Source organism: Microtus oregoni, unplaced genomic scaffold (genome assembly GCF_018167655.1).
Source record: "Microtus oregoni isolate MIOR12 unplaced genomic scaffold, Mior012 000004F_ref0000308, whole genome shotgun sequence".
Classification (NCBI taxonomy): domain Eukaryota; kingdom Metazoa; phylum Chordata; class Mammalia; order Rodentia; family Cricetidae; genus Microtus; species Microtus oregoni.
In genome coordinates this window covers 34386060-34411302 of record NW_024543063.1, presented here as the reverse complement: position 1 = coordinate 34411302, position 25243 = coordinate 34386060, and the positions used below count along the sequence as shown (strand labels likewise).

At 51.1% G+C, this 25243-nt stretch overlaps 1 protein-coding gene across 2 annotated transcripts in view; it reads left to right on the top strand.

The window, feature by feature from the left end:
- Positions 1-25243, top strand: part of Atp2c2 (ATPase secretory pathway Ca2+ transporting 2) — a 58038-nt gene that overhangs the window by 22680 nt on the left and 10115 nt on the right. The window contains exons 4-15 of one of the 2 annotated variants that reach the window (XM_041649879.1): positions 767-856; positions 2960-2995; positions 3106-3167; positions 6351-6459; positions 10540-10689; positions 10760-10828; positions 11249-11324; positions 14826-14892; positions 19336-19460; positions 19629-19693; positions 21347-21448; positions 22479-22568. In XM_041649879.1, coding sequence (XP_041505813.1) covers positions 767-856; positions 2960-2995; positions 3106-3167; positions 6351-6459; positions 10540-10689; positions 10760-10828; positions 11249-11324; positions 14826-14892; positions 19336-19460; positions 19629-19693; positions 21347-21448; positions 22479-22568 — 1041 coding nt within the window. Of the gene's footprint in view, positions 1-766; positions 857-2959; positions 2996-3105; positions 3168-6350; positions 6460-10539; positions 10690-10759; positions 10829-11248; positions 11325-14825; positions 14893-19335; positions 19461-19595; positions 19694-21346; positions 21449-22478; positions 22569-25243 lie in introns of both variants that reach the window. The other variant, XM_041649878.1, reaches the window with a different exon arrangement.

The following is a 25243-nucleotide window of genomic DNA, read 5'->3' as shown; positions in this document are numbered from 1 at the left end:
TTCAGCCCTTCACGTGTTTCACGTGTCACACCATCACGCACTAAAGTGCTTCTCTCGAGCTGTGGGACCCATGCATACCCTGGGCCTTGTTTCCTTTGCACCTCGGCCAGTGGGAAGCTCAGAGGCAGAGATTCGCCTGTCAGTCCTTCAGTTCTCTCCCTGATCTCCTCGGCTCTGATCTTCCACTCTGTCTGAGTTGCCTTACTCCTTTTCAATTCTCCGTAACGCGAGTTGTCATGACGTAAAGGGGTGATAGACAGCAGCCATCAGAAGTTCTTTGGAGAAATCTTTGGAACTTCTGACCCTATGTGACATGTGTCCATGTGTGGGGGTTAGAGGTCAACCCTAAGAGGAACATCACTAGAGTCCCCAGAGATTATCACAGGAGTGGGGTGATTGTGGCACACAGGGTTGGGGTCTGTGATACCAAGAGAGGAGTGCTTGGCAATGTAGCCAAGCCACACAATGTGCTTAGCAATAGCATCCACCATGAATAATGGATGAGGTGTGGCCAGGCAAGACAAGAACTCAGAGACCAGGCTGGGCCTGGATAGGGCAGTGTCATAATCAGCCCGGAAGGCTGTCAACAGTGGGCTTTCCTACAGAGGAGGAATACCAGATAGAGTAGCCCCCCTTCCCAAGCCCTTAGCCACTGTAGGGAGGACCTGGAAGCCCAGCCTCACGTGAAGGTCTGAGCTGCCCAGCAGCTGCAGGTAGGAGCCTACTCTGGCCTTTGTGAAACTGAGACCTGTTGTTCACCTTCCAGTTCAGGAACCCCCTGATCCTGCTGCTGCTGGGCTCAGCCGTGGTGAGCGTCCTCACCAAGGAGTATGAGGATGCCATCAGCATTGCCCTGGTGAGTGACTGGCGGTCTCAGCCCCTGGACAGGGTGGGCCACGGCTCTGCTGCCAGTTGTTTTTCCAAACATGTTATGGTTTGTGTATGTGTGTGTGCATGTGGGAACACACGTGTACATACATGCAGAGGTTAGAGTCAACCTCAGCTGTGTACATACATGCAGAGGCTAGAGTCCACCTCAGCTGTGTACATACATGCAGAGGCTAGAGTCCACCTCAGCTGACATTTCTCAGGATCCATTCATCTTGATTTCTGAGACAGGGTCTCTCGCTGGCCCAGAGCTTACCATGCAGGCTAGGCTGGCTGGCCAGGAAGCCACCTGTCACTGCCTCCCCAGCCCTGGGGTTGCAGGCATGCAGCACTATGCCTGGCTTTTTGCTTGGGTTCTGCAGCTCAAACTAAGGACTTGATACTCACAAGCCAAGCACTCTGCCAATTGAACCATCTCCCCAGCACTGTGACCAGTTATTGCACAAGAAAAAGGTGGTGGGGCGTTTATTGTGAGCAAAGAAAGGACAGATTAATAACAAGCAAATCTACCACCTGCCCCCTGCCAGCATTGAGGAGGTCTGTGCAACATAGGCAGCCCCAGTACAAAGGAACCCATTTGGGGGCGTACTGCTCTGCCACTGTCTCCCTCCCTGTGGGATCTGAATGTGTTATAAGACGCAGTCACTCTGTTAGTTACTTGTCTTTCTGCTGCAATCAAATACCAGAAAGGAACATTGTAGAAGAGACTTTATTTTGGCTCAGGCTTTGAGAGGCGACAGTCCAGTGGGTGGCTAAGGCATGGCTGTGACCACAGAAGAAGGAGGCCGCCTGTCAGGTTGAGGCGGATCAAGAAGCAGGGCCAGAATATAAACCTCCACTCTCCACTAGACCCTCCACCTCCCAAAGGTTTCACAGCTTCGCAGAACAGCACCGCTATCTGGGGACCAAGTGTTTAAGCCCATGAGCCTATGAGAGGTGGGTGACTCACATCCGAGCCACGATACCCTAGAGGTTACTTCACCTTATTTAAGCTTGTCTCACTTAATGGAGATAGACGTTAAAACCTACAATGATTTTACTCCTGTATAGTGGTGTACACCTTTAATGTCAGCACTCAAGGTATAGGCTGGTGGAGCTCTGTGAGTCTGAGGTAAACCTGGTCTACTCAGCAAGTTCCAGGACAGCCAGGGCTGCATAGAGAGAGACTGCTCAAAAACAAAGACCGATGGTTTTGGAATTTGCACACTTGTTTGATCACCTCTGACCAGTTCAAAAACACTTTCATTGCCCTTAAAAGAAACCATCGACAGTCATTTGTATCCCCACCCCCATACCACCCCCCACCCCCACCCCTGTGCAGCCCCAATGGCCTCTGCCCCTCACCTCTTTCTGAGTTTAATCACATCTGTGTCTGGCCCTGTGAATGATTTGGACAGCTCTTGCTGCTCTCGCTCTGCCTCTTCATAGGCGTGGCCTATCCCACCAGTGGTGTGAATGGGGGGGGGGGGCAGAGTCACACCTGCAGGTGTAGAACAGGCCTGTAGAGCTGACAGGTGAACACAGCAGGCTCAAAGTGAACATGTCTGTTGTCACCTGATGCCATGACAAAAGCGTGTCTGCAGAAAAATCTAGAAGGGTTCCCCAATGTGCAAGCCCTGGGGAGTTGGGGTTTGATGGCTTTTCTGATGTTGGACAGGGACACTTGGCTGCTTGCTGAGTTTCTTTACGGAGCAGCTATTTTGCAAAGAGAACTGGCAATGTGTTCTCTTGGTGGTGCTGGGGCTTGAGCACAGCACCTCACATGTGCAGGGCAAGTGCTCTACCCCTGAGCCAGGCCCCCAGCCCTCACTGGATGATCCTAGGCAGGGGCTCTAGCCCTGAGGCCCTGCCACACACACACACACACACACACACACACACAGCCCTCTTTTTAGAGGTTGAGACATAGTCTTCCTAAGTTGCGCAGGCAGGCCTTCTGTCCCAGTCTTCTGAGCAGCTTGGATTACAGGCCTTCACCTCAGGGCTTGGAGGGCAGCGGGAGTTGGCTCTGGCCTCACACTCACCTGGAAGTCCTGCTTATATCCTCCCTTCCGGGAACCCTCTCTTCCAGGCCGTGCTGATCGTGGTGACTGTTGGCTTCATCCAGGTGTGTACATCCCGAGATCCCATCTGGGTGGGGTACCAGGGACATGATGGGCACTTGTCTTGTCAGGGTTCCCCCCCTTTGAACAGCACATCTGATGTGCTTCCTGCCAGGAATACAGGTCGGAGAAATCTCTGGAAGAGCTGACCAAGCTGGTGCCTCCAGAGTGCAACTGGTAAGTGGGGGCTTCCATGGCAGGTGACAAGATCTCGTGTCTGCCCTGGTGGTGGCTTGCTGTGTGATCACAGACAGGAGGTGCCGTCTCTCCCGGTCTCTGCTCTGACAGCACGGTCTAACTTGGGGTGACCTAGGGCTGCCAATGAAAGGGAAGAGCCTGTAGAATAAAGCAGAAGCCTGAGTTTTGCCTATAGAGTCCCTGTGCTCTCAAAATGAAGCTAAGCCTGGGGTAGTAACAGGCACAGCAACAGAGTATGGTGTGGCTGCAGCAGGGCTGTATGTGGAGGGATGTCTTAGTGTTCTGTTGCTGTGAAGAGACACCATGGCCAAGGCAACTTAGAAAGTTTATTTGGAGCATGCAGTTTCAGAGGGTGAGCGTGTAATCATCATGGCGGGGAGCTGGGCAGCAAGCAGGCATGGCGCTGGAGCAGTAGCTGAGAGCCTGCCTGTTGAGACAACAATGAGGCAGAAAAAGAAAGAGCCAACTGGGATGGTATGGGCTTTTAGAACTCCCCAGTAACACGCCTCCTCCAACCAGACCACGCCTCCTCCAACAAGACCACACCTCCTAAGCCTTCCCAAACATCTACAAACTGGGACCAAACGTTCAAACATATTAAGACTCTAGAGGCCATTCTCATTCAAACTCCCACAAGGGTGCTCTCTGGTTGGCTCAGCAGCTCTGGGTAGGTGACAACCTCTGCCAACCTTTGACAGCGTTTCAACCTAGTGCAATATGCAGCCATAGAAACTTCCAGAAGTGTCCTCTCACCCACCCTGCACAGTGTGGGGTCACTAGCCATGGGTGCCTAACAAGAACTCCAAGTGTGGCCGAGTGGGGGAGATGGAGTCCTCATTTTCTGACATTTTATTTGGGTTTATTAAAGTGGGCATATAGGCAAGACGGGACGCTTGGACAGAAAGGACTCTAAGTGCACAAGGGGCCAACTTCCGAACATTTTTTTACACTTACTTATTTGTGTACATTTGTGTGAATGTAGCATGTCACAGTGTGTACAAGGTCAGAAGACAACTTCGGGGTGTCAGTTCTCTCCTGCCATGTGACTTCTAGGGGTCAAATGCACGTGGTCAGGTTTGACCCTGCTGAGCCATCTCCCAGCTGGCTCTGGGGCCAGCTTTTAAGGACATGGCGCAGAATTCACAAGCCACCTGTGGTCTGTGAAGAGGCACAGGAAAGCCTGCCTTTCCCCCTCCCACCAACCCAACTGAGGGCCCTGAATGTTACAGAGTCCCCTCAGTGCCTGTGCCGCTCAAAATGAAGGCTAGAGTCCCCGCATGGCCTGAGACATGTTAGAGGACGCAGCTACTCAGCTCAGCTCTGGACCCTGCATGAAGTTTACAGGGACACCCATGACATGAGCTGGGGCTGTAGGTGGGAAGAAAGCCCCATGGGTCATGGGTCTGGCTGGTCTCCCAAGGTGCCAGCAGTTACAGGGTGAGAGAGACAGATGGAGAGATGGAGGAAGAGGGCCACAGTCAGCTGGAGTGGGAGACACACGCCCATAGGCAGGAGGAACATTCTAGAAGATGCAGGGAACTGTGACTATATCTGGGCTCACTGGTTGGAGAATGAGGCTGTCACAAACCCAGACAGGCGACATCAACAGCTGAGCAGCAGAAATGTGAACCACCTATGATGGTACCTGGACTTCAAGTTCAAATCCTGAGTCTTGGCTTTTCAGTCACGGGGCATGTTACTCTTGTCCCCAGAGGCCACTCCAGAGACAGTTTTCTTTTGGAAGCAGGGACACGGTGAGGTGCATAGCAGTGAGGTCATCCCTGTGGGAGGAGTGGGGAGGCTGCAGACCTCAGAGAGCTCAGGGTCCTTTGGTGAGTAGGGATGGGGTAGTGAGCTGGGAGACCGGGTAACTGGCAAGCAGCTGGTACTCCCTAGAAGGCCACTGCCCCAAAACACAACAGCCACAGCGGAATTGCAGTGATGGAGGAGGGACAAGGACAGCCCCAAACAGTCCATCAGACAGCCTTGATGTGATATCGGAGGAAGAGATGGCATTGGAGGAAGAGCCATGGAGCAGTGGGGTGTGCCTAGTGCTCTTGGCTACAAAGAATGGAAAACTTAATTGCTTAGGATACAAGGAAATGGCATTGTGTCGCAGCAAGAGATCAGAGTGAGGCTGATTGACATGGTGCCATGGGCTGGCTCTTGCTTCCTTGCCCTGCCATCATTGGGTTGTTGGCATTTCACTCTGATTGGCTTTCCTTGTGGTGCCAAGATAACTGCCACAGCTCCAGGCATCACAGACACAAAACTGTATAGGTCCCACTGAAGAGACTGTGTGTGTACAGGGCAAGGTAGCCTTTCTCGCAAGTTCCAGGCACCATCTCACGTCTCATAAGCTGGAGCTCTGTGACACATTCATGTCTAAGCCTGGCAAGGATGGAACCGCTCTGATGACAACACCTAGTGGTCACTCACTAGCTAATTAAACAAGCATCTGCGAAGAAGGGTGAAGGCCTAAGCAGAATCACATCCCCTGTCAGGATAACGGGGATACCTACCCTAACTGTCGAAGTCTATAAAGACTCTTAAGATCACAAAAGGGGTGTGTGCAAGACCTGAATGGAACCAGGAGTAGAGGGTCAGGTGGAAGATTTTTGTGGGGTTGCTTCCAAGGCCAAGAAGCTGCTAGAGCCTTTGGGGGGAGTGAAGGGGCTGGTTTAGCTCTCCCTGGCTGCTGGGCAGTTGAACAGGAGGCCAGAGGGACTAGAAGAGGAGGCACTGCAGTAGGAACCTGTGCCCAGTCGATCATCCCAGGGCAGGTGGCTGTGCCTGAAGGAGGGCCAGGCTTCCCAGGCAATGCCGCTACCCCCTGATGACATCTTTCCTCCCTGACTTCCAAGCCAGGGTGGTATGTTCTCTCAGTGTCCTAGTGTGTTTTCCCAGGTGCCATTCAGAAGCCATAAAGCAGCTGGCCTCCACCGGTAGAGGCTTCTGGAGGCAGTAGCCTCATTTCTCAGGTGAGACCCAGAGTCTCTCAGGAGCCCTCTGCCTTCCCCAGTATCTTGAGATACGAGTTTAAAAAGCAGAACTGTAAACTCCCAAGAGTTTGCCGGCAATAGAAACCCCAAGTTGATCTCTAAATCCAGTTGTCAAAGGTAGTGAGGTGAGGCTCAATATTCTGCTGCTTCTCCCACACAGCCTGAGGGATGGCAAGCTCCAACACATGCTCGCCCGAGACCTGGTTCCAGGAGACATCGTGTTCCTGTCCATCGGAGACCGGATCCCTGCTGACATCCGACTCACGGAGGTGAGCAACATGTAACGGCCGGTCCTGATGAGCAGGCAGGTGGGGTATGAGCACAAGACCCCCCAAAGTTACTGTTCCCAAGTGGCTTACCTTCTAAGAACAGAGGCTGTGTGGCTTCCATTTCCACAGTTTGTAACCCACAGTCACCTGTAGCCCAAAAATATTAGTAATTTTTTCCCTCTTGAGGGAGAGTGAGAGAGACAGAGACAGAGAGAAAGAGAGACAGAGAGAACATTTATTATAACCGATTCTTACAGTTGGGCACCCTCTGGGGAGCTGGGAACATGACCCCATGGCTGAGGGGGACCACCAGCAAAGGCCTAACACATGTTGGTTGGGTGGAGCTTTGTGCATATGTGTTCAGTCTCGTGTGTGTGTGTGTGTGTGTGTGTGTGTGTGAGTGAGAGAGAGAGAGAGAGAGAGAGAGAGAGAGAGAGAGAGAGAGGAGAGGCTGGAGAGCCACCTTGGGTGTCATCTCTCTGGTACTGCCTATCTTGGTTTTTGAGATAGTCTGTCACTGGCCCAGGGCTTGCCAAGTAGCCTCAACTGGCTGAACCAGTTAGCCCCGGGATCTGTCTCCATCTCCCTAACTCTGGGTTTACCACCACACCCTGCTGCCACGATCACCACTTCCCCCTCCTCTTCCTCTTCTTCCTCCTCCTCTTCTCTTTTTTCTTCTCCCTGAATGGGTCTGGGGCTCAGACCTTTGCCAACTAAACTATCTCCCAGCCCTGGTTATGTTCTACGACTCAGTACTTTACCAACTAAACTATCTCCCAGCCCTGGTTACGTGGCGTATAGAGCAGATCACAATGGCAAAATCATCCAGGACAAGACTGGGGGAGACTTCATGGCAAGGAGGGAAACTGAGGCAGAGAACCATCTAGCGCAGCCTTGAGATCTGGTTTGGCAACTCCGATGGGGCTGGCTCCTCCCACAGCTTAAGGGTTCAGAGTTAGGATCTAGTAGTTAGCACACCTGGGGCTGTGCGACATGATGCTGCTACATTCTGGAGAAGGGCCTAGGTGACAGAGTTACCTGAGTGACACATTCTTCCAAGAACAGGAGAGTGCAATCTTTGGACTCTCAGTAAGCAGGTGACTGAGGGAATCCTGAGGACGCCACGCAGCTGGTCAGTAGTCACATCTTCTGCAGCTGTTCTTGGAGGCAAGGAGGCAGAGCCATGAGAGGAGCTGCACGTTAAGACTGGTTTTGAACCCGGCACCTAAAATTCTACCTGGGTAACCTGGAGCTCTTTGCTTACCCTCTCTGTACTAAAGTTGCCTTATATGTAAGGCAGGAGGAGGTAGCAGTCTGGGGAAGTTAGAAGCCTTAAAGGGGTTCATGCCTGCAGAACTATGGGAACACTGACTGGCTCCTAAGAAACTCAGTGGGTGTATGGGACAAGAGAACCTTGGGCTTTAAATCCTAGCCCTGTGTCTCATGATATAACTGGCATTTGTCCAGACTGCCCAGAGTAATTGTGCGGTCAGGCAATCCGCAACTGGTAACGGCCCAGATACTGGTGATTTACTTTTCTGTAGCCCTGAGTAGACCATAGGCCTCTAGATGAGTTGAAGCCTCTAACTACTGCTCCTGGCTCTTGAGGCCTCGGATCCATTTCAGTAACACCCTGGGCATATCAACAGCACGAGAGTAACACCATCATGCCCCACACATCTCCCTGTTGGCATTTTCAACTCCCTGGGACAATCAATAACTTTGTTTATCCACAGCATAAACACCTTTATCGACAGTTAAGTTCCGAGACTCAGGAGTGGCCAGCCCCGACTACCGAGTTCCGGGCACAGGAGGCTCACGAGCCTGAGGACAGGACCCACAATGGTCCGTGCATGGCTGTATGGGGTCACAAAGCCTTACCTTCTGGTCCCCTGAGTGGGAACAAAGGCAAAAATTCTTGACTGTTCTTTCCCCTGTGGAGACTAAAATGAAGACAATTGAACGGAGTTATCAGAACTCCAAGCAAGCTTTGCCAAGGGGTCCTAACACTGGGAACAGGCACACAGGAGGGTAGAGGGAACAGGGGCACACATGTGACCTAGTAAGGGAGGGAGTCTCCGTGGACCCCATCCTTCAGCACCCCACCTTTGTTATGCTGGGGCTATGCTCATTCCTGTGAGATTGTGCCCTCCTCCCCACAACTACCTGTTCCTCCTCATTCGGATGCTCTGTCCAGGGCTCCTGGGAAGAGACCACTGTTTATGGTTACACGCTGCACCAGAGCCATGTGCACAGTGGTGGCCCACTAGACTTGGCCCCCCAGTAACGCTACAGCCGTCTTGGCTTGGCCAGCGTACTCTGTGATGGAGGCTCAAACTGAAAATGCATAAAGGCACATTTTGTCCGAGTGTTTTCCCAGTGTTAACACATGTTGCTATGTTTGTACTTAAGGAACCTGCTGACACCTGAGACCTTCTTGTCAACCCCCGGTGGCCTATAGGGCTCTACAGCCTCCTGAGGGGCACTCAGGGTAGCTTTCTACCTAGGCTGTGAGGCACCAATTTGCTGTCCTTACCCCCCCTTTCTACAATTGTTCCTTCTACGTCCCTCCTGCCTGTCAGACGCCAGCAGATGCTGTAACAAAGCCCAGGTCCAAGTCCAGGCAGATTGTGCTCTCTCCCAGGTCTAGAGACCAGCAACTTTCCAGCGATGGGAGGTGCCAGTCCATGGCTCCTGCCAACCCTTAGTCCCTCTCTGATCATTTGTCTTCCCCCAAGGATCTTAGGGTGCCATTGCCCCCACTCTCTCAGAGCATCACCTCCCGATTTCAGAGTGCCTGTTACACCTGCCATGTTTCTCTGCTAAACAGGGTGCTGTACCCGCATGTTCTGAAGATGGAGATATGAATGCCTTGGGAGGGTTCACACCCAAGACCCTTCTTCGAGCTCTTCTTTCCATCCCTGGGCCTCTCCCTTACACCTCTGGCACCGAGACAGGGACCCAGGGCCTCATGCATACTAAGCCCACATGTACCACTGAGTTACATCTCCTGCCTTTGTTTTGCTTTTATTTTGAGACAAGTTTCACTAAGTTGTCCAGACTAGCTTTGAATTTTTGGTCCTCTTGCCTCAGCCTCTCAAGTTCTGAGTGGTTGATTGGTACCGCCAGGCCCAGGTGATCTAAAGTTTCTATATGCAGGTCACTGTGCTGGGTGCCAGGCCAAGCTGATCTAAGGTGTCTATGCACAGGGCACTGTGCTGGGTGCCAAGGATACTACAGAGAACAGACTTGACCCTGAGCATGGGTCTAGTGTCCAGAGCCTGTCCTTGCAGGTAGCTGTTCAGTGATGGTCAGGAAAGTATGATGGAAAATCCTGGGGATCCCAGAGACCAGGCCTGCCTGTGGAGAGCAGGAGAGGCTCCCTGGAAACAACCACTTTGGGGCTAACCTTGAGTTCAAATGAATAGGAATTAGCTGTTTGGGGCAGAAAAGGCCCAAGCTACGACCCAGGCCTGACCTCCACACCAGGGACACTGTTGTCTTCACACAGGGGCCCTGTCTGCTGTGAGGTCTGTGTCCCTGTGTCCCTGTATACTGCCCCCCATGGACTTGGCCTTCCCATCCTAAGATCTCAGTTCAAGTCTGTCCATCCTCCCAGCCTCCTCTTAGGGCTTTTCTCAGTATCTTCACATACTGAGCCATCTTGCTGGCCCTGTTCCACCCTATTAACACCACCCAGAGGGAACTGAATAGCAGCACATAGACTCCTGGAGATGCTCACTCCATATAGAGTAGAGCCTTCGTATACTATGCCATATGGCTCCCACAGTTATGGGAAGCGGGTCCAGGTACTTGGAGAGGCAAAGATGCATTCCAAGGAGCAGCTGAGTCATGTTTTCTGGTGATTCTCATGTTGCAAATAGCATTAAACAAGGCGCAAGACTTGCGTGTCTTCCTGGAGGGGCCTGGAGTTCTAAGCTTTTTTGGTTCTGTGATTCTGAATCTGGGTTTCCAAAGCTCCTTCCTCCTTGACATCTTACAGGGCTTTTGGTACTGTTGCAAGCTTCAAGACTTCTGAAGGGCAAGAGGGGAGCTCAGAGTTTCACCTTTGTCCCCCAGGTCACAGACCTCCTGGTGGACGAATCCAGTTTCACAGGAGAGGTGGAGCCATGCAGTAAAACAGACAGCCCACTGGTAGCCAGTGGAGATCTCAGCACCCTGAGCAACGTGGTCTTCATGGGGACGCTGGTGCAGTGCGGGAAGGGTCAGGTAAGCAGAGCCCGGGGTGCTGGCCCTGCAGCTCCAGGCCCCCTGTTACCTCCCTCTCTCTTCCACACAGGGAGTTGTGATCGGAACCGGGGAACAGTCTCAGTTTGGAGAAGTGTTCAAGATGATGCAGGCGGAAGAGGTGAGGGCAGCAGGGCCGGGGGCGGCCACTGTTTTCATCAGGGTTGTTCTAAGCCAGGGTCAGCCCTGCTCAACCCCAGAAAGTTGGAGGCCACAGGAAATAGAAGCAGGCTTTGTGTTTTTAAGTTGAAGACTTCAGGATGTGTGCCAGCATGAGTGCCGGTAGCTCAGGGTAAAGGCACTTGCTGCCAAGCCTGATGACTTGAGATTGATCCCAGGAACCCACGCGTGAGAAAGATAGAACAACTCCCAAAGGTTGTCCTCAGAACCCCATGTGTGACCCCCCCAAAAAAAACAAAACTTACCATTTTATCAACTATATATGCATGTGTACCCCCACATAGCCATTGCTCAGAACAGTCAAGAGAGTCATGGGTCCTAACACACCATTGTCCTTCCGTGCCCTGCCCCCACACTACAGACACCTAAAACTCCTCTGCAGAAGAGCATGGACAAGTTGGGCAAGCAGCTGACTATCTTTTCCTTTGGTATCATCGGTGAGTGACGTCATTTCCTGCTGGGTTCTGGAGAGGAGGCTGTGCTGGTGAAATTTCAGGGACGCCACATTGGGTACCATGCGTTCGTTACTGGGGAAACTGGGGTTTCTTTGGATTCTCAGTTTCCGTAATAAAAGAATTTTTAAATGATCTCGGGAGGGAGCTTGGGGACATTTTTATTAGTTTGAGAGAAAACAATAGGGTATCTTCCAGGGGGAAAGGAAGGCAGAAATAGATGTCTTTCTAGAGTTAGACCAGAATGTTCTGCCACCGAGGTCAGCAGGCAAGCTGGTCAGGGGTGACTTCAGAGAAAGAACAAGAAACCCAAAGCACCAGAGAAAATGTTTCAGCTTTGGTCAGTACCCCTGCCCCCTACCAAAAGAGATAGAAAAGAATCAAAAGGGGCTGGAGAGATGGCTCAGTGGTTAAGAGCATTGCCTGCTCTTCCAAAGGTCCTGAGTTCAATTCCCGGCAACCACATGGTGGCTCACAACCATCTGTAATGAGGTCTGGTGCCCTCTTCTGGCCTGTAGACATACACACAGACAGAATATTGTATACATAATAAGTAAATAAATATTTAAAAAAAAAGAAAAAAGAAAAGAAAAGAATCAAAAGTTAGGACTCAGAAATGTGGCCATCTTATTTGGGGTCGCTTGGTGAGGCTCTGGGAAGGATAGGGCAGGTTTTCCAGGGAGGAAAAGTACATTATGTCTTTAAGGGGATAATTATTCCTCCCACCTCCTTAGAATGACTTCAGGTAAACCAGCCTCCCTGAGGGCGGTCTCTAGCTGGTGATTGACAGATCTCTTGGGTTCGGGGGGGGGGGGGGACGGGATACAGAGACAGTGGCCTGTGATGTTCTCAACTTTGGAGTAGATCAGGAAAAGGTAGAGGCATTAGCAAGTGATCCATCTTCAACGGCCTTTCTAGCTCCCATAACTACACTGTTAGTGGCGTGACCCAAATTAGGGAAGGCACCTGCTGAGAGTGCCAGGTTTCTGGGTACTGGAACAAAGAACTGGACCAGAGGCTTGTGTGTGGTGAGAGAAATAGAATGTTTTACTCAGGAAGAGAAAGGAATGGCAGAGAACGGATTGGCTGGGAGAGCAACAACAGGGTCTAGACTCAAGCCCTGACTCCTTCCATAGTCCCTGCCTGCCATAGGGCATTTACACAGAGCCCCCTCTGGGAGATCTTGCACACTCTGTGTTGTTACCTGCAGCCCTGACAGGGAGAGATTTCCAGTCCTTCTAACTGGCCTAACAGCTCTAGAGATCCGTCTTTCTCTGCCCCACAGTGCCGGAATTAAAAGCACAGGCAGCCATACCCAACTTTTCTGTGGGATGGGTGCTCAGGGTTCGAACTCAGATCTTCATGCTTGCAGAGTCTTGTCGGGGAGATGACAAAAGCAGACTTGTCAACAAGATGAAACTTATAAAAAAGAGAAAGAAGGTGATGGAGGCCAGGCATGTTGGCACACATCTTTAATCCCATCACCGTTCTGAGGCAGAGGCAGGCAGATCTCTGTGGGTTTGGGGACAGCCTGGTCGACATAGTGAGTTCCCAGCCAGGCAGGGCTACACTGTGAGAAGCTGACTCAACAAATAGATGATGTTGGGCCTGGGAGTTGGCTGGCTCGTGAAGCGCCTGCCTTGCAAGCATGAGGACCTGACTTCAATCCCAGAACTCATTCAAGAAGCCAGGTGTGGGCCACTGGGCTGGTGAGTGAAGATACTGGCCATCAAGTACAATGGTGATTCCAGCTCAGCTCCTGGAACCCACAAGATAGAAAGAGAATTGACTCCTGTAGGTTGTCCTCTGACCGCCACATGTATGGCTTGGCATGTGCACCCAAACATGCACATACACAAACATACACATGCACACACAAAGATATACGTAATTTAAAAACTCTTAAAGGAATATTCAAAATAAAATCTGGGTGTGTTTGGCTGGTTGGAGAGCTGTAAGAACCCATTTGTCGGCCAGGCAGTGGTGGTGCACACCTTTAATTCCAGCATTCGGGAGGCAGAGGCAGGCAGATGTCTGTGAGTTCAAGGTCAGCCTGGTCTACAGAGCTAGTGCCAGAACAGGCTCCAAAGCTACAGAGAAACCCTTCTCAAAAAACATGGCAGGACCCTGAAGGTGGCCATGGGATGGACGCGCAGGGCCACCCCTCGCAAGGCCTTGCCAGCCAGCACCAGGATCTTCTGACTGCAATGGCAGATGAAGCTTCTGGGGGGGGGGGGGGCTTTGGGCTCCCTGTCCAGCTCCGTTTTCTAACAGAGCCCCCCTAATTCATTTCATCTTAATTCATCTGGGTCCCAGCAAAGATTTCGGTAGAGGACTGAATTCCACGGCCAGTCACGTCCTGTGTACTCCCCCCCACACACATATACATACATGCACATGCTCACACCACATATACATGCACATGCTCACACCAGTATAGGTCATTCTGTTTCCTGTGTCCTGCACTGCAAAGCTGGCGTCTTTTGGAAAGTCTTCAAGGAGCAATCAATAAGCCACCTCTCCTTCCTTCTGTTATTTATGTCAACTGCAAGGACAGGGAGCTATGGTCATGCTCCCATTTACAGGCAAAGAAACTGAGGCTACATCTGGCTACCCCAGTCCTTTTCTGCATCGCTGGAACATCTTGGGAACTCATTCAAGAGTCCCAGTGGTGGCTCAGGCCACTTCTGTCCCCACGCCTCCAGGGCCCAGCATAATGCCTGGTATTTAGTAAACCTTTGATGACTGATTGGCAAAGGAGGAAGAGGAAATTCAATCAGGACATAAAACATATTTAAGAAACAGCGGCCCAGGGGTTGGGGTGTGGCTCTGTGGTAGAGTTTGCTGGTGTGCGTAAGACTCTGGGTTCCAGCCCCAGCAAGAGAGAGAGAGAGAGAGAGAGAGGAAGCAGAAGCAAAAGAGGCTTATCCACCCCGGCAGGAGTAACACAGATTACAGATAGGAATGGCCCAGGGTGAACTGGTGATGAGTGTCTTCAACCTAAACTAGACAGGAATCCTTTGTGAAAGAATAAAACAGGATTTTTTCCCCTCCAGTAGAATGTGTTTTCTTTAAACAAAACAAAACAAACGAACAAAAAAAGGTGAGTGATTGCGGGTTCTTTTTATTTCTTTGCTTTGGTTCATTTGAAACAAGGTCCACGCTGACCTCAAACTCTTGCCAGCCATCCTCCTGTCTCAGCCTCCTGAGTGCTGGGATTATAAGTAGGAGCCACCATGCCTACATATCCAGTTTAATTCCCTTTGAACCACTCCCACCTTCCCCCCATTCTGGAGATTGAACCTAGAGCTTCATGCGTGCTAGGCCATCCTTCCTCTCCAGCCCAGAAACCTCAAGCTTCTGAGGCGGCTACTTGTTTCCAGCATTCGAGGTCCCAAAGGGCCCCTCAGGAAGTGGGCTACAAGCCTGGTGAGGCACTGGGGTGTGCACAGTGGCCCAGACTGACGCAGTCCTTGTCTCTTACAGGTCTCCTGATGCTGGTCGGTTGGATGCAAGGCAAGCCCCTTCTCAGCATGTTCACTATCGGGGTCAGGTTCGTTGTTAAGGCTCCCAAGCCCCTCCCCCAGCAGAGTGGGTGCAGACTGCAGGGCAGGCCAGGAGAGGGAGGCACTTCTTGACCCCAGCAAAGCGGGTCTCCCATAGCATGTGGGAGGCGTGCACTTTATAGAACATAGGGTCGGCTTTTCATCCCTCATCACTGAGGGTTTGGATCTATTGAGGTGAGGGCCTGGGCCTCCACTGTGCCTCAAGCATGGGGAGGGTGCGACCTTGATATATTGTGGCAAAATGCCTGAGGAAAGGAAGTAAGGGAGCAACAACATATTTTGGTTCAAGGTTTCAGAGGATTCCTCCCAGGTCCCCTGGCTCCTGTGGTGAGCAAGACAGGATGGCAGCAGAAAGCGGGGAGGCATGTGGTGCTCCTGATTTCCTCCTCTCCCCTTCATTCCATCTGCTCCCTTTGGGATGGCACCCCACACACACAGGGTGGCTCTTTCACACATGGCCAGAGGCACGACATACCAATCTCTTGATGGTTTCTCCATCCAATCAAGCGATCAATCCAGACCACTCTAACTGGGACCAGGGAGTAGGGTGGTGACAGAGCAGGTACCTGGCATGCGCAAAGCCCTGGCTTCCATCCCTGCTCTGCGGGAGATGGGTACAGCGCTTCACCTTGACTTGATTACATCTGCAAGGACCTGGATTGAACAATCCATCTCTCCGTCTCTAAGATGTAGCCCAGGCTGGCTTTAAACCTCTTATGTAGCCAAGGATGGCCTTGAAGTTCTGATTACCCTGCGCATAGTTGGTTTAAGTCTTGCTGGGAATTGAACCCAGGATTTTGGGTTTCAGACTCCCAGGAGTGGGAGTCTGGATCTTTTGATGCTGGGACAAGAAACAGGAGCTCCTAGCTGGTTCTTGCTTAGTTCCTCGGGGTCACACGTGCTCCACCTTATAAGTAGGGAAACTGAGATTCAGGTTCCACCATTGCCCATGGCTGCAGATTCCAGGAGCAGAGGAGAGACCCTGAACTGCTTCTCACAGTGCCTCTAGGCAGGATAAGACCCTTCACTTGCTAAGATTCTGTTCACACCCTAGACAGCTGGCAGCCGTCGGGCCACAAATATTGACCAAGCATTTCTGGACGATTTGTTACATCATCAAAGCACTGATTGAGCCACAGGCCTGGGCCCTCACAGGGTTTTCAGGCTGGTAGAGAAAGTGATTGTGAGCAATTTAAGTGTGGGTTAACAATGCAATTACAGCTTAGCATCTGTGCTGTGCTGATACCCCATGGGAAGTGTTGGCTGTGAGAGAGACTGAGAGGGAACAGGGAGGGGTGTGAAACTGGGAAGGGAGTCAAGGATATTTTCTATGTGATATTGGAAGCAGGGAGTTGAGAAGGGCCAGTTAAGAGAATAGCAGGAAGAGATCGCCAGGCAGGAAGGAAGCAGCAAGCAGGTATAAAGGCCCTGGGTTAGGATAGTGCATTGCAGACCAGCGCCGCTAGGAGGACACCGTTGACACCTGATGCAGTCTCTAACAAGCTCCCAGAAGTACCAAGGTGCCTGTCCCAGGACACACTCCGTAACTGTAACTGGGATTAGAACCTCCCCCAGCCAGGCCCCTGCACTAGCAGAACCAGAGGTGCAGCTCTCAACCCTCAACAGTGCCCTGATGTTGAAGCCATGGAGAAAGGCAGAGGAGGAGGATCCTGGAGGGGCTGCTGAAGAAAGCAGAGCCCTGGGGGGGGGGGGGGGGGGGGGGGGTGGTTAAGATGCTGGAACGCCACCCTCCACAGAAGGGTGCAGCCTGGCCGTACAGAGTGTGGGGGTATGGGACTTGCCTGGTGTGCACAGGGCACTGGGCCTCATCCCCTCCACACCCTAAACACAAACAATTACTATTCTGTATTTTTTTCTCATCTTACAAGCCATCAGAAGTTGCAGGAGCCTAAAAAGGCATCACGCCTGATTGGCAAAGAACAAAACCCCAGTGTCCCCATTGATCCTCCCCACACGGCTCATGGCGCACCTGGGCAAGAACCTGTTCCTTCCCCTGGGACACTGGAGAGGTAAAACCTCCAGGCTTTTGTGATGGATTAGTCACCCCAAACCACCAAATCGGAAGGCAGAAATGGCAGACACGCCAATGAGAAAACTTTCCAAAATAAATAAAAGCAGAGTGTTGTTCTTCTAAAAACTTCACCTTAGGCCCTGGTGGCCGGAGTGTCCTTTAAGATGACTCAAGGAACTTGCCATTCCTGACCACTCCTAGTCTTTATTAGTTTGTGGATTAATTTTTTATTGCTATGAACATATCCAGGTGTGCGCACAGAGCCCATCCTTTGACATATGGGGGTGTCCCCCTCATAATCTAATGTAAATGTTTGCTTAGCTGGTCTGGCCAGCCCGGGTCATAAAACCAAGGAAGCTGGTTTCACTGTCACCATGGAAACGCCCCCACCCCTCACTCCAACCTCCTTGACCAAATTCAGTAATCTTGTTTTATATAACTTGTCTCTGAATGGCCCATTGTCTCCAGGTGAAAGGTCATTATTTATATCCCCCCCCCCCCCCTCTCTCTCTCTCTCTCCTTTTCTGCTTTGTGTTTTTAAAGACCAGGATCTGTCAATGTCATTCAGGCTGGCCTCAGGCTCGCTAATGGTGATCCCCTGACTTGACCTCCTGAGTGCCGGGATTGCAGGTGGGAGCCACCATGCTTATCCAGGAGGCAGCTTAGTCTGGTGTGATCGGAAACCCTGTGCTACAACACACATAGCACTGGGCTTTGTTTTTGTTTTTTTTTTTTAACATTTATTTGTTTGGGGCGGGGGTGCACATGTGGCGGTCAGGGGACAAACAGGACTCAGTTCTCTCCTTCCATCGCATGGTTCCCTGGGATGGAACTCAGGCCGTCAGAACTTGTTAGCAGGTGTCCTTTATCACCTAAACCGTTTCACCATCCTCTCTTTTCCTTTCTCAGTGGGACACCAAATAGTGACAGCCTTCACCATTTAACGCAGCGAGGTCCCCTGGGTGATGAGAGCGCCCTGTGAGCCCCCACCAAGTTTCCTGACTTTTCACTAGCCTGAGCTGAGTGTTCCCTCTGCACCCACAAGAGTCAGGTCCTCGTGATGAGTTCACGTCTGCCCCTTTAGCACCTCAGCCTGAGGGAGGACAGAAGGCAAAAAGCTGGCCCTGCATCAATGTAGCCAGAAAGGGCTTTTAATCTGAACTCTGTTATATTTAATTTTTTTTTTGTTACCAACGCTTTAAAATTCAGTCCTCGTGAGGCTGGACACGTGGCTCGTGGTCAAGCACTTGCCTAGCATGCAGGCAGCCCTGGGTTCCACTCCAGCACCACAGAAGCCAGTGTGACTGTGCACACATCTCACCCCAACACTTGTGAAGTGGAGGGAGTGAGTTCAAGGTCAGCCTGAGCTACGTGAGACCCTGTCTTGTAAAAGACAAATACAGTCACTCTATTAAAATGGTAGCTGGCCTCCAGTTTCTTGGGAAGGATAGCTGGTCTGGCAATACTCTTGCCCCACCGTCTGGATGACAGCTTGCTTTGGGCAGACCCGACCTGGCGATCACCTGCTCAGCATGGCTTGGATTGTCCCTCTCATCTCCTGTGTGGCCTCTCAGGTAGCAGAGCTTGCCCTGTCACTTCCACACCCCAAGTAGTCCCTTTCTAGAAGTTACTGTGGGTGGTTCCCTCTAAGTGAAAATACTGGAGAGTTTACTGTGTTTACAGGTCTCACATCCCCACCTTCAGTCCAGGGCCAAAGGAGGGGGGCTGAGATAGTGGGTGTGGCCAGTCTCTTCCCAAGATCGCAGCACTGGGGGGGGGGGGTGATGAAAGGAGCAGATATCAGATGTACTCTATCACAAAGGTGGAGGGGGAAGGGGTTGCACTGCTTTGGCTTCTTTGGTACCCACAGGACTAAAAGCTAAACCATTAGAAGGTGACAGCTAAAATTTCAAGGACCTGGAGATGAGTCTGCATGCCAAAACCTGCTTCTTCCTTTTCTTCCCTTCCTTCCTTCCTTCCTTCCCTCCCTCCCTCCCTTTCTCCTTCCTTTCTTTCTTTCTTTCTTTCTTTTCTCTCCTATATTACATCAACCACAGTTTCCCCTTCTTCTAGTTCCCTGACTCTCTGAAATTGCCAAGCGCTTCCCCGGAAACTTTGTCCCTAAGAAATGAGAATGTTTGTCATGTAAAGGGACTTAACCGACACCAGTTTGACTGCCTGATGGACTGGAGAGGTCCGGGCTGGGGAGGTAGTTTACCAGGGAAGTGGTGGGACAGAAAGAGTGATGGGGGCAAGTGCATCGTGGAATTAGAAATTGAATAGACTGTCCGCCGGGGGCAAAGACAAGATTCACTAAGAAGAAAGCATCGTCACCGGTGTCGGTTGAGATGGACATCACCCTTGGGTGTACTAACTCTGGTTTGACTTTTCTACTCAGCTTGGCTGTGGCGGCCATCCCAGAGGGGCTGCCCATCGTTGTCATGGTGACACTGGTCCTGGGGGTGCTGCGGATGGCCAAGAAGCGGGTCATTGTGAAGAAGCTGCCCATCGTGGAGACCCTCGGTGAGGCTTCCCCACGCCAATGCAATCTGAGTCAGGTTGACGTGTGGGGTTGGGATTGCTCATTCCAGAGTGTTGCATGAGTCCCAGGCTTGGCGGTGATAATTCATCTCTATAAACCTATTCTCATGGTGCCAGGCTGCTGTAATGTCATCTGCTCTGACAAGACAGGCACTCTGACAGCCAACGAAATGACAGCGACCCAGCTCGTCACTTCCGATGGGTTCCATGCTGAGGTAAGCCTCGTGCTATCTCACAGGGCAGGAGACCAAGGTGTACCCTGATAGCCCTTCTCCTCCCCAGGGAGATCACGCAGATTCTCTTAGATGAGCAAGGAAGAAATAAACACTTTGGAGGTCTGTCTGAGAAAGGATTGTGACCTTTAATTTGAGATGTCCTCTTTGATTCTTAATTAGCATATTTATTTTTCATGGTTTTGCAGGATGGAGCCAAGGGTCTCCTCCACGCTAGTCAGGCACTATACTACTGAACCACATTCCCAGCCCTTCACTAACAGCTCACCCCGCTTTTGTAGTTCTGGGGATTGCCTGGCATGCTGGGTAAACCCTCTACCACTGAGCTCACTCTTTACTCTCATCTGAAGACAAGGTCTTACTCTGTATCCAGGCTGACTTTGAACTTGAGAGCTGCCTGCCTCGGCTCTCCACTAACCTAGGATTATAGGCTTGGGCCACTAGGCCCTGCTGCATTTGGGTTTTTGAAACAGGCTCACTCTGTAGCCTGGGCTGGACTGGAACTCATTATGTAGTCCAGGTTGTCCTAGAGATGGCGGTCAATCTTCTTGTCTCAGCTTCCCATATGCTGGGATTTCCAGGCATGAGTCACCATGTCCAGCTCGTTAAAAAATTTAAAAGCTACAGAAGTACCTGTCACCACCCATGACAAACTGACCCTGAGTCACTGTCTGTGCCTCTCTGTCTCTCACAAGGCACAATGGCACGCTCCCTTAACCAGCAATTTTGAGTCTGGTTGTTTTTCCACAGACCTTTCCAGAGCAAAGGGTGAGGAAACAGGAGCCCACAGGAGATGGCCTTCTCTTGTCAATAACGTTTCTTTTTTTTAAAATTTATTTATTTATTATGTATACAATATTCTGTCTGCGTGTATGCCTGCAGGCCAGAAGAGAGCACCAGACCTCATTACAGATGGTTGTGAGCCACCATGTGATTGCTGGGAATTGAACTCAGGACCTTGGGAAGCGCAGGCAATGCTCTTAACCACTGAGCCATCTCTCCAGCCCTCAATAACGTTTCTTTACTTTTTAAAGATTTTTTTTGAGATATTTGTTTATGTTTATGGCTATATGCCTGTGTGCTGGTACCGTAGGCACATTAGTACAGTTCCCGTGGAGGCCAGAAGAGGGCGTTGGAGCCCCTGAAGCTGGTCCTACAAGCAGTTTGGAGCCATCTAGTGGTGATGCTGGGAACTGAACAAGACCAGTAAGCACTCCTATCAACCACAGAGCTGGCTCTCTGGCCCCTCAATGCCATTTTCTTGGCACATTGTCATGCCGGTTTATGAACATTCCATGGCTGGTTGCTTTTCAGCCCCGGGCTGCATTATCTTGATTGACAGGTTTATGAGCTGCAGAGGCCAGATATTTCCTCTTGGCTTAGGTGTGGCTTCTCCCAAGCTGTCTCCCTTTGCTCCTCAGCTTGTGCAGCAAGGCCTCCACCGGGAGTGCTGGCAGCAGCTGGTCATAATGCACGCAGCCTCTACTGTCAGGGAGAGGTCCTGGGCGGCAGAGAGTCTGTGGGGTCATCCTAACGTATATGCTAATGGATGGGACTGTAGGAGAGGGGACAGGAACCACTCAGGGTTTAGGGGTCAGGTCTCGATAACACCCTCAGTCTGCCGTATCCTTCCAGATCAGTGGAGTCGGGTACAGTGGCGAAGGGGCCGTGTGTCTCCTTCCATCCAAGGAAGTGATCCAGGGATTCAGCAACGTTTCGGTGGGGAAGCTGGTGGAGGTGAGTGTTGGGTAGCCATGGTGGTGCAGCCTGCCTGGGATGGAGGTGACTGACCAGCTTCAGCAGTTAGGGCTGTCGCAGCTGCGGACATCACCCCGGCAGGATGGGAAGGAGGAGGGCGAAGGGAAGGCAGAGCCTGGCTGGGCTGGTGGGTGCGGATCTTCCCACTGTCACTGTCGGCATTGTCAGGTGTGGTTTCTCCTCCTCGTATGCCATCTGCCCTTCCTGCATGGCCAGCGGCCTCCCGGAAGTCAGGGCCTCCTCCCAAACAGTACCCTCCTCCAGCCACCCCCCACCCCCGCTCTACTGCCTTCCCTCCCCTCAGCCCCCTCAGAAACAAACTCAGAGAAGCCCCTGGATGGCTGAGATCAGCTCCAGGGTGGCAGGGAAGCGGCAGTCGCCCATGCTCTGTCAGGCTTCTAGATGTTTCTCCAAACTAGCCGTGTACTGCAGAACACTTTCCTAAAGCCTGTGGCTTAACTGATGCCTGCTTATCCTCCCATGCAGCCAGTGCCACTCTCCAGCCCCAGAATACAGTGTCACCTGAGTGGAAATCCACTTGCTGTCACCACCACCCCACTACCCCACCACAGACCCTGGTCCACCTGCACCTTGTGCTCCCCTGACCGCTTCTGGAACCAACACTCTTCCTAAGCCATTTCCCAGCCTAGTGGGACAGGCCTGGCATCCCGGCTGCTCAGGAGACCAAGGCAGGGGTACAAGTTCAAGGCCAGCCTGGGCAACTTAGCAAGCCCTATCTCAAAATGAAAAACAAGCCTGGGGTTTGTAGTTCAGTGGTAGAGGGCTTACCTAGCATGTGAGAGACCTGGTTCAATGCCTGAAGATGGGGTGGGGGCAGGGGGTGACACATTTGTGTGTTTCTAAGACACACATTTATTAGAAGGAAACTTGTTATCTGGCCCAGCTCTAAGGCCACACCTGCAGTGCCCAACCTTTCATAGCATGGGTGAGCTCAAGGCCCAGGGGCTGGTTCCTTGTACTGACTGCAGATACTCCAACCCCACTTCAGGCAGGCTGCATCGCCAACAACGCTGTCATCAGGAAGAACACTGTGATGGGACAGCCCACAGAAGGGGCCTTGATGGTGCTGGCCATGAAGGTAAGGGGTCCATGTAGTGTCCGTACTACTACATGTACTACGGTCCTGTAGCACCTGTACTACATGTACTACGGTACTACGCCTGTAGCATACTCAGGCAAGGGCCTTGGAGATTGAAACACACACACACACACACACACACACACACACACACACGTCATCCTTGAAACAAGAACACCAAGAATGCCAACTTTATTGTTGGCATTATATTGATGGCAGCTTATATAGCACCTTCCCTGACGAATGGCCATGCCCTAGCTCTCAAGATCCTGCAGCTGCAAGCCACCAGAAACCACTCCCCTGCCATCAGGGTCTCATGCTCAGAGTAGCTGCAAGCACAGGAAAAGCAGCTGTTTACTCCGGCAGGCAAAGGGTCATAGAAAATTCAGAGTCTGATGATCTGCAGTCCTTAACAGGGTCAGAAGAGGACATCCGTGTCCTTCTCTGTGTGTCTCCACTTGTTCCTTTGAGACAGGGTCTCTCGCTGAACCTAAGCCAGGCTGGCAGCCAGCAGGCCCCAACTGTGTTCCTGTTACCCACCCTGTCCTCCAACACCCTGAGGGTACAGGCACACATAACCACATGCTGGCCTGGAAGTTTTGGTTCCAAAGGGAGGAATCTTTCTGCCAGGAAACACAGCAAACATTCCATAGAACTGGAAGCTCAGAAACCCAGGGCCACTTTGGGTTTCTGGTGCCCTGAAGCAGACAAGCTAAGAAAGGAACAGCAGTGGTAATAGGATCCTGATTACCAAGAGGAAATTGGATTGCTTCTCCACAATGGAGGTGAGAACGATTATGTCTGGCGTGCAGGGGATCCTATAGGGCATCTCTTGGTGCCACCATGTCTTGTGATTAAGGTCGATGGGAAACTACAATGTAATTCAGGCAGGATGAAGAGGGTACAGCCCCATCAGGAATAAAGGTGTGGGTAACTCCTCCAGGGAAAGACCTGTTGAGGTGCTTGCTGAGGGTAAAGGAAATACAGAATGGGTAGTAGAGGAAAATAGTTACAAATGCCAGTTAAGGGGCTGAAGAGATGGCTCAGAGGTTAAGAACACTGACTGTGAAGAGATGGCTCAGAGGTTAAGAACACTGACTGCTCTCCCAGAGGTCCTGAGTTCAATTCCCAGCAACCACATGGTGACTCACAACCATCTGTAATGAGATCTGGTGCCCTCTACTGGCCTATAGGATATATGTAGGCAGAATACTCTATACATAATAAATAAATAAATCTTTAAAAAAAAAACAAATACCAGTTAAGGCCATGTGACCAATTACAGATTATAATAAATCAGCAATATATAATAACTCTGTAATTATAGTAAATAACATATAATTATAAATAACTATAATTTAACATATTTATAAATATTAATTATAATTTAATATATTTAATAATCTAAATATAATTAAATAATATAAATAATAACACTATAATAAATAAATATATAAGACATGAATTATAATTGAATGTTTTGTCACATTTTTTAAGAATGTGTTCATGCATATATACACGCATATTAAACAGATATTTGTGTTTTCTTTCCTTTCTTTTTTCCATGTAATTATCTTGATTCTATCAGTTCTGTTCCTTTAGAGAACCTTGACTAGTCCACACAGTTCTGGGGATTTGAACTCAGGTCCTCATGTTTGCGCAGCAAGCCCTCTTACCTGCTGAGCCATCTCCCCAGCCCTAGACATCATCCTTGTGATCTGCCTACCCCTCTTTCACACCACTCTCACAATTTTATTAGCTTTCAGGAGTGAGAATGGAATCCAGGGCACCGTGGCTGCCTAAGCCAAACTCCAGCCCTTTTTACTTTGAGAAATGCCCTTGCTGTGTGGCCCAGATCAGCCTTGAACTCACAATACTGTCTCAGCCTCTGAGAAGCTATGATCACAGGCACGTGCCACCACACCCTGCTGGCCATTACATCTCCATGTTTTGTCTTCTTCTCCTGGGGTGACACAAACAAATATCTATTCACCCAGATAGGACACCCCAAAAGCATCAATTCCACCCAAGCCCAGCTTGACGGGTGGATGACTTTTTTGGGTTTGCTCAAAATAGTATGTATGGTGACCCCAAACAGCCACATCCCTAAGGAGCCCAGCCCTGACCTGGTGTGCTCCCTGCAGGGGAACTTCTGTCTTCTGCATACTCTAGCATGTCGGCTGCTGCTGCAGCCGAGGAAGGGTTGAGGAGGTGAGGGTCTGATGCCCTCTCTACTCCTCCTTCTGAGGGTCTCCTGGGATGAGTCACAGCTTCTCAGATGGATGCTGATGGCGGCCCTTCTCAGAGGACAGCTTTGCACAGCACAGCCAGCGTTGGCTACTGCGGGGGCTGCTGGCATAGCTGTGCTTTGAGGGGGATGGGGAGTAGGGACTCTTTCCAGACATGGTGGCACACGCCTTTAATCCCAGCACTGGAAAAGCAGAGCTAGGCAGATCTCTGTAAGTACAAGGCCAGCCTGATCTACATAGCAAATCCCAGGCCAGGCAGGGTTACAAAGCAAGACCCTGTCTCAGTGGGGGAGCAGGGTTCTCAGAGCCCCTCCTTCCCTGAGCCAGTTCTGGGATTCCTTTCTCTCCCAAACACTGTTTCTAATGCATGAGATGCCTGGCTAACATTGGTTTGCTTTTGGAAAACTGAGTTTGTCCTGAGTTTTA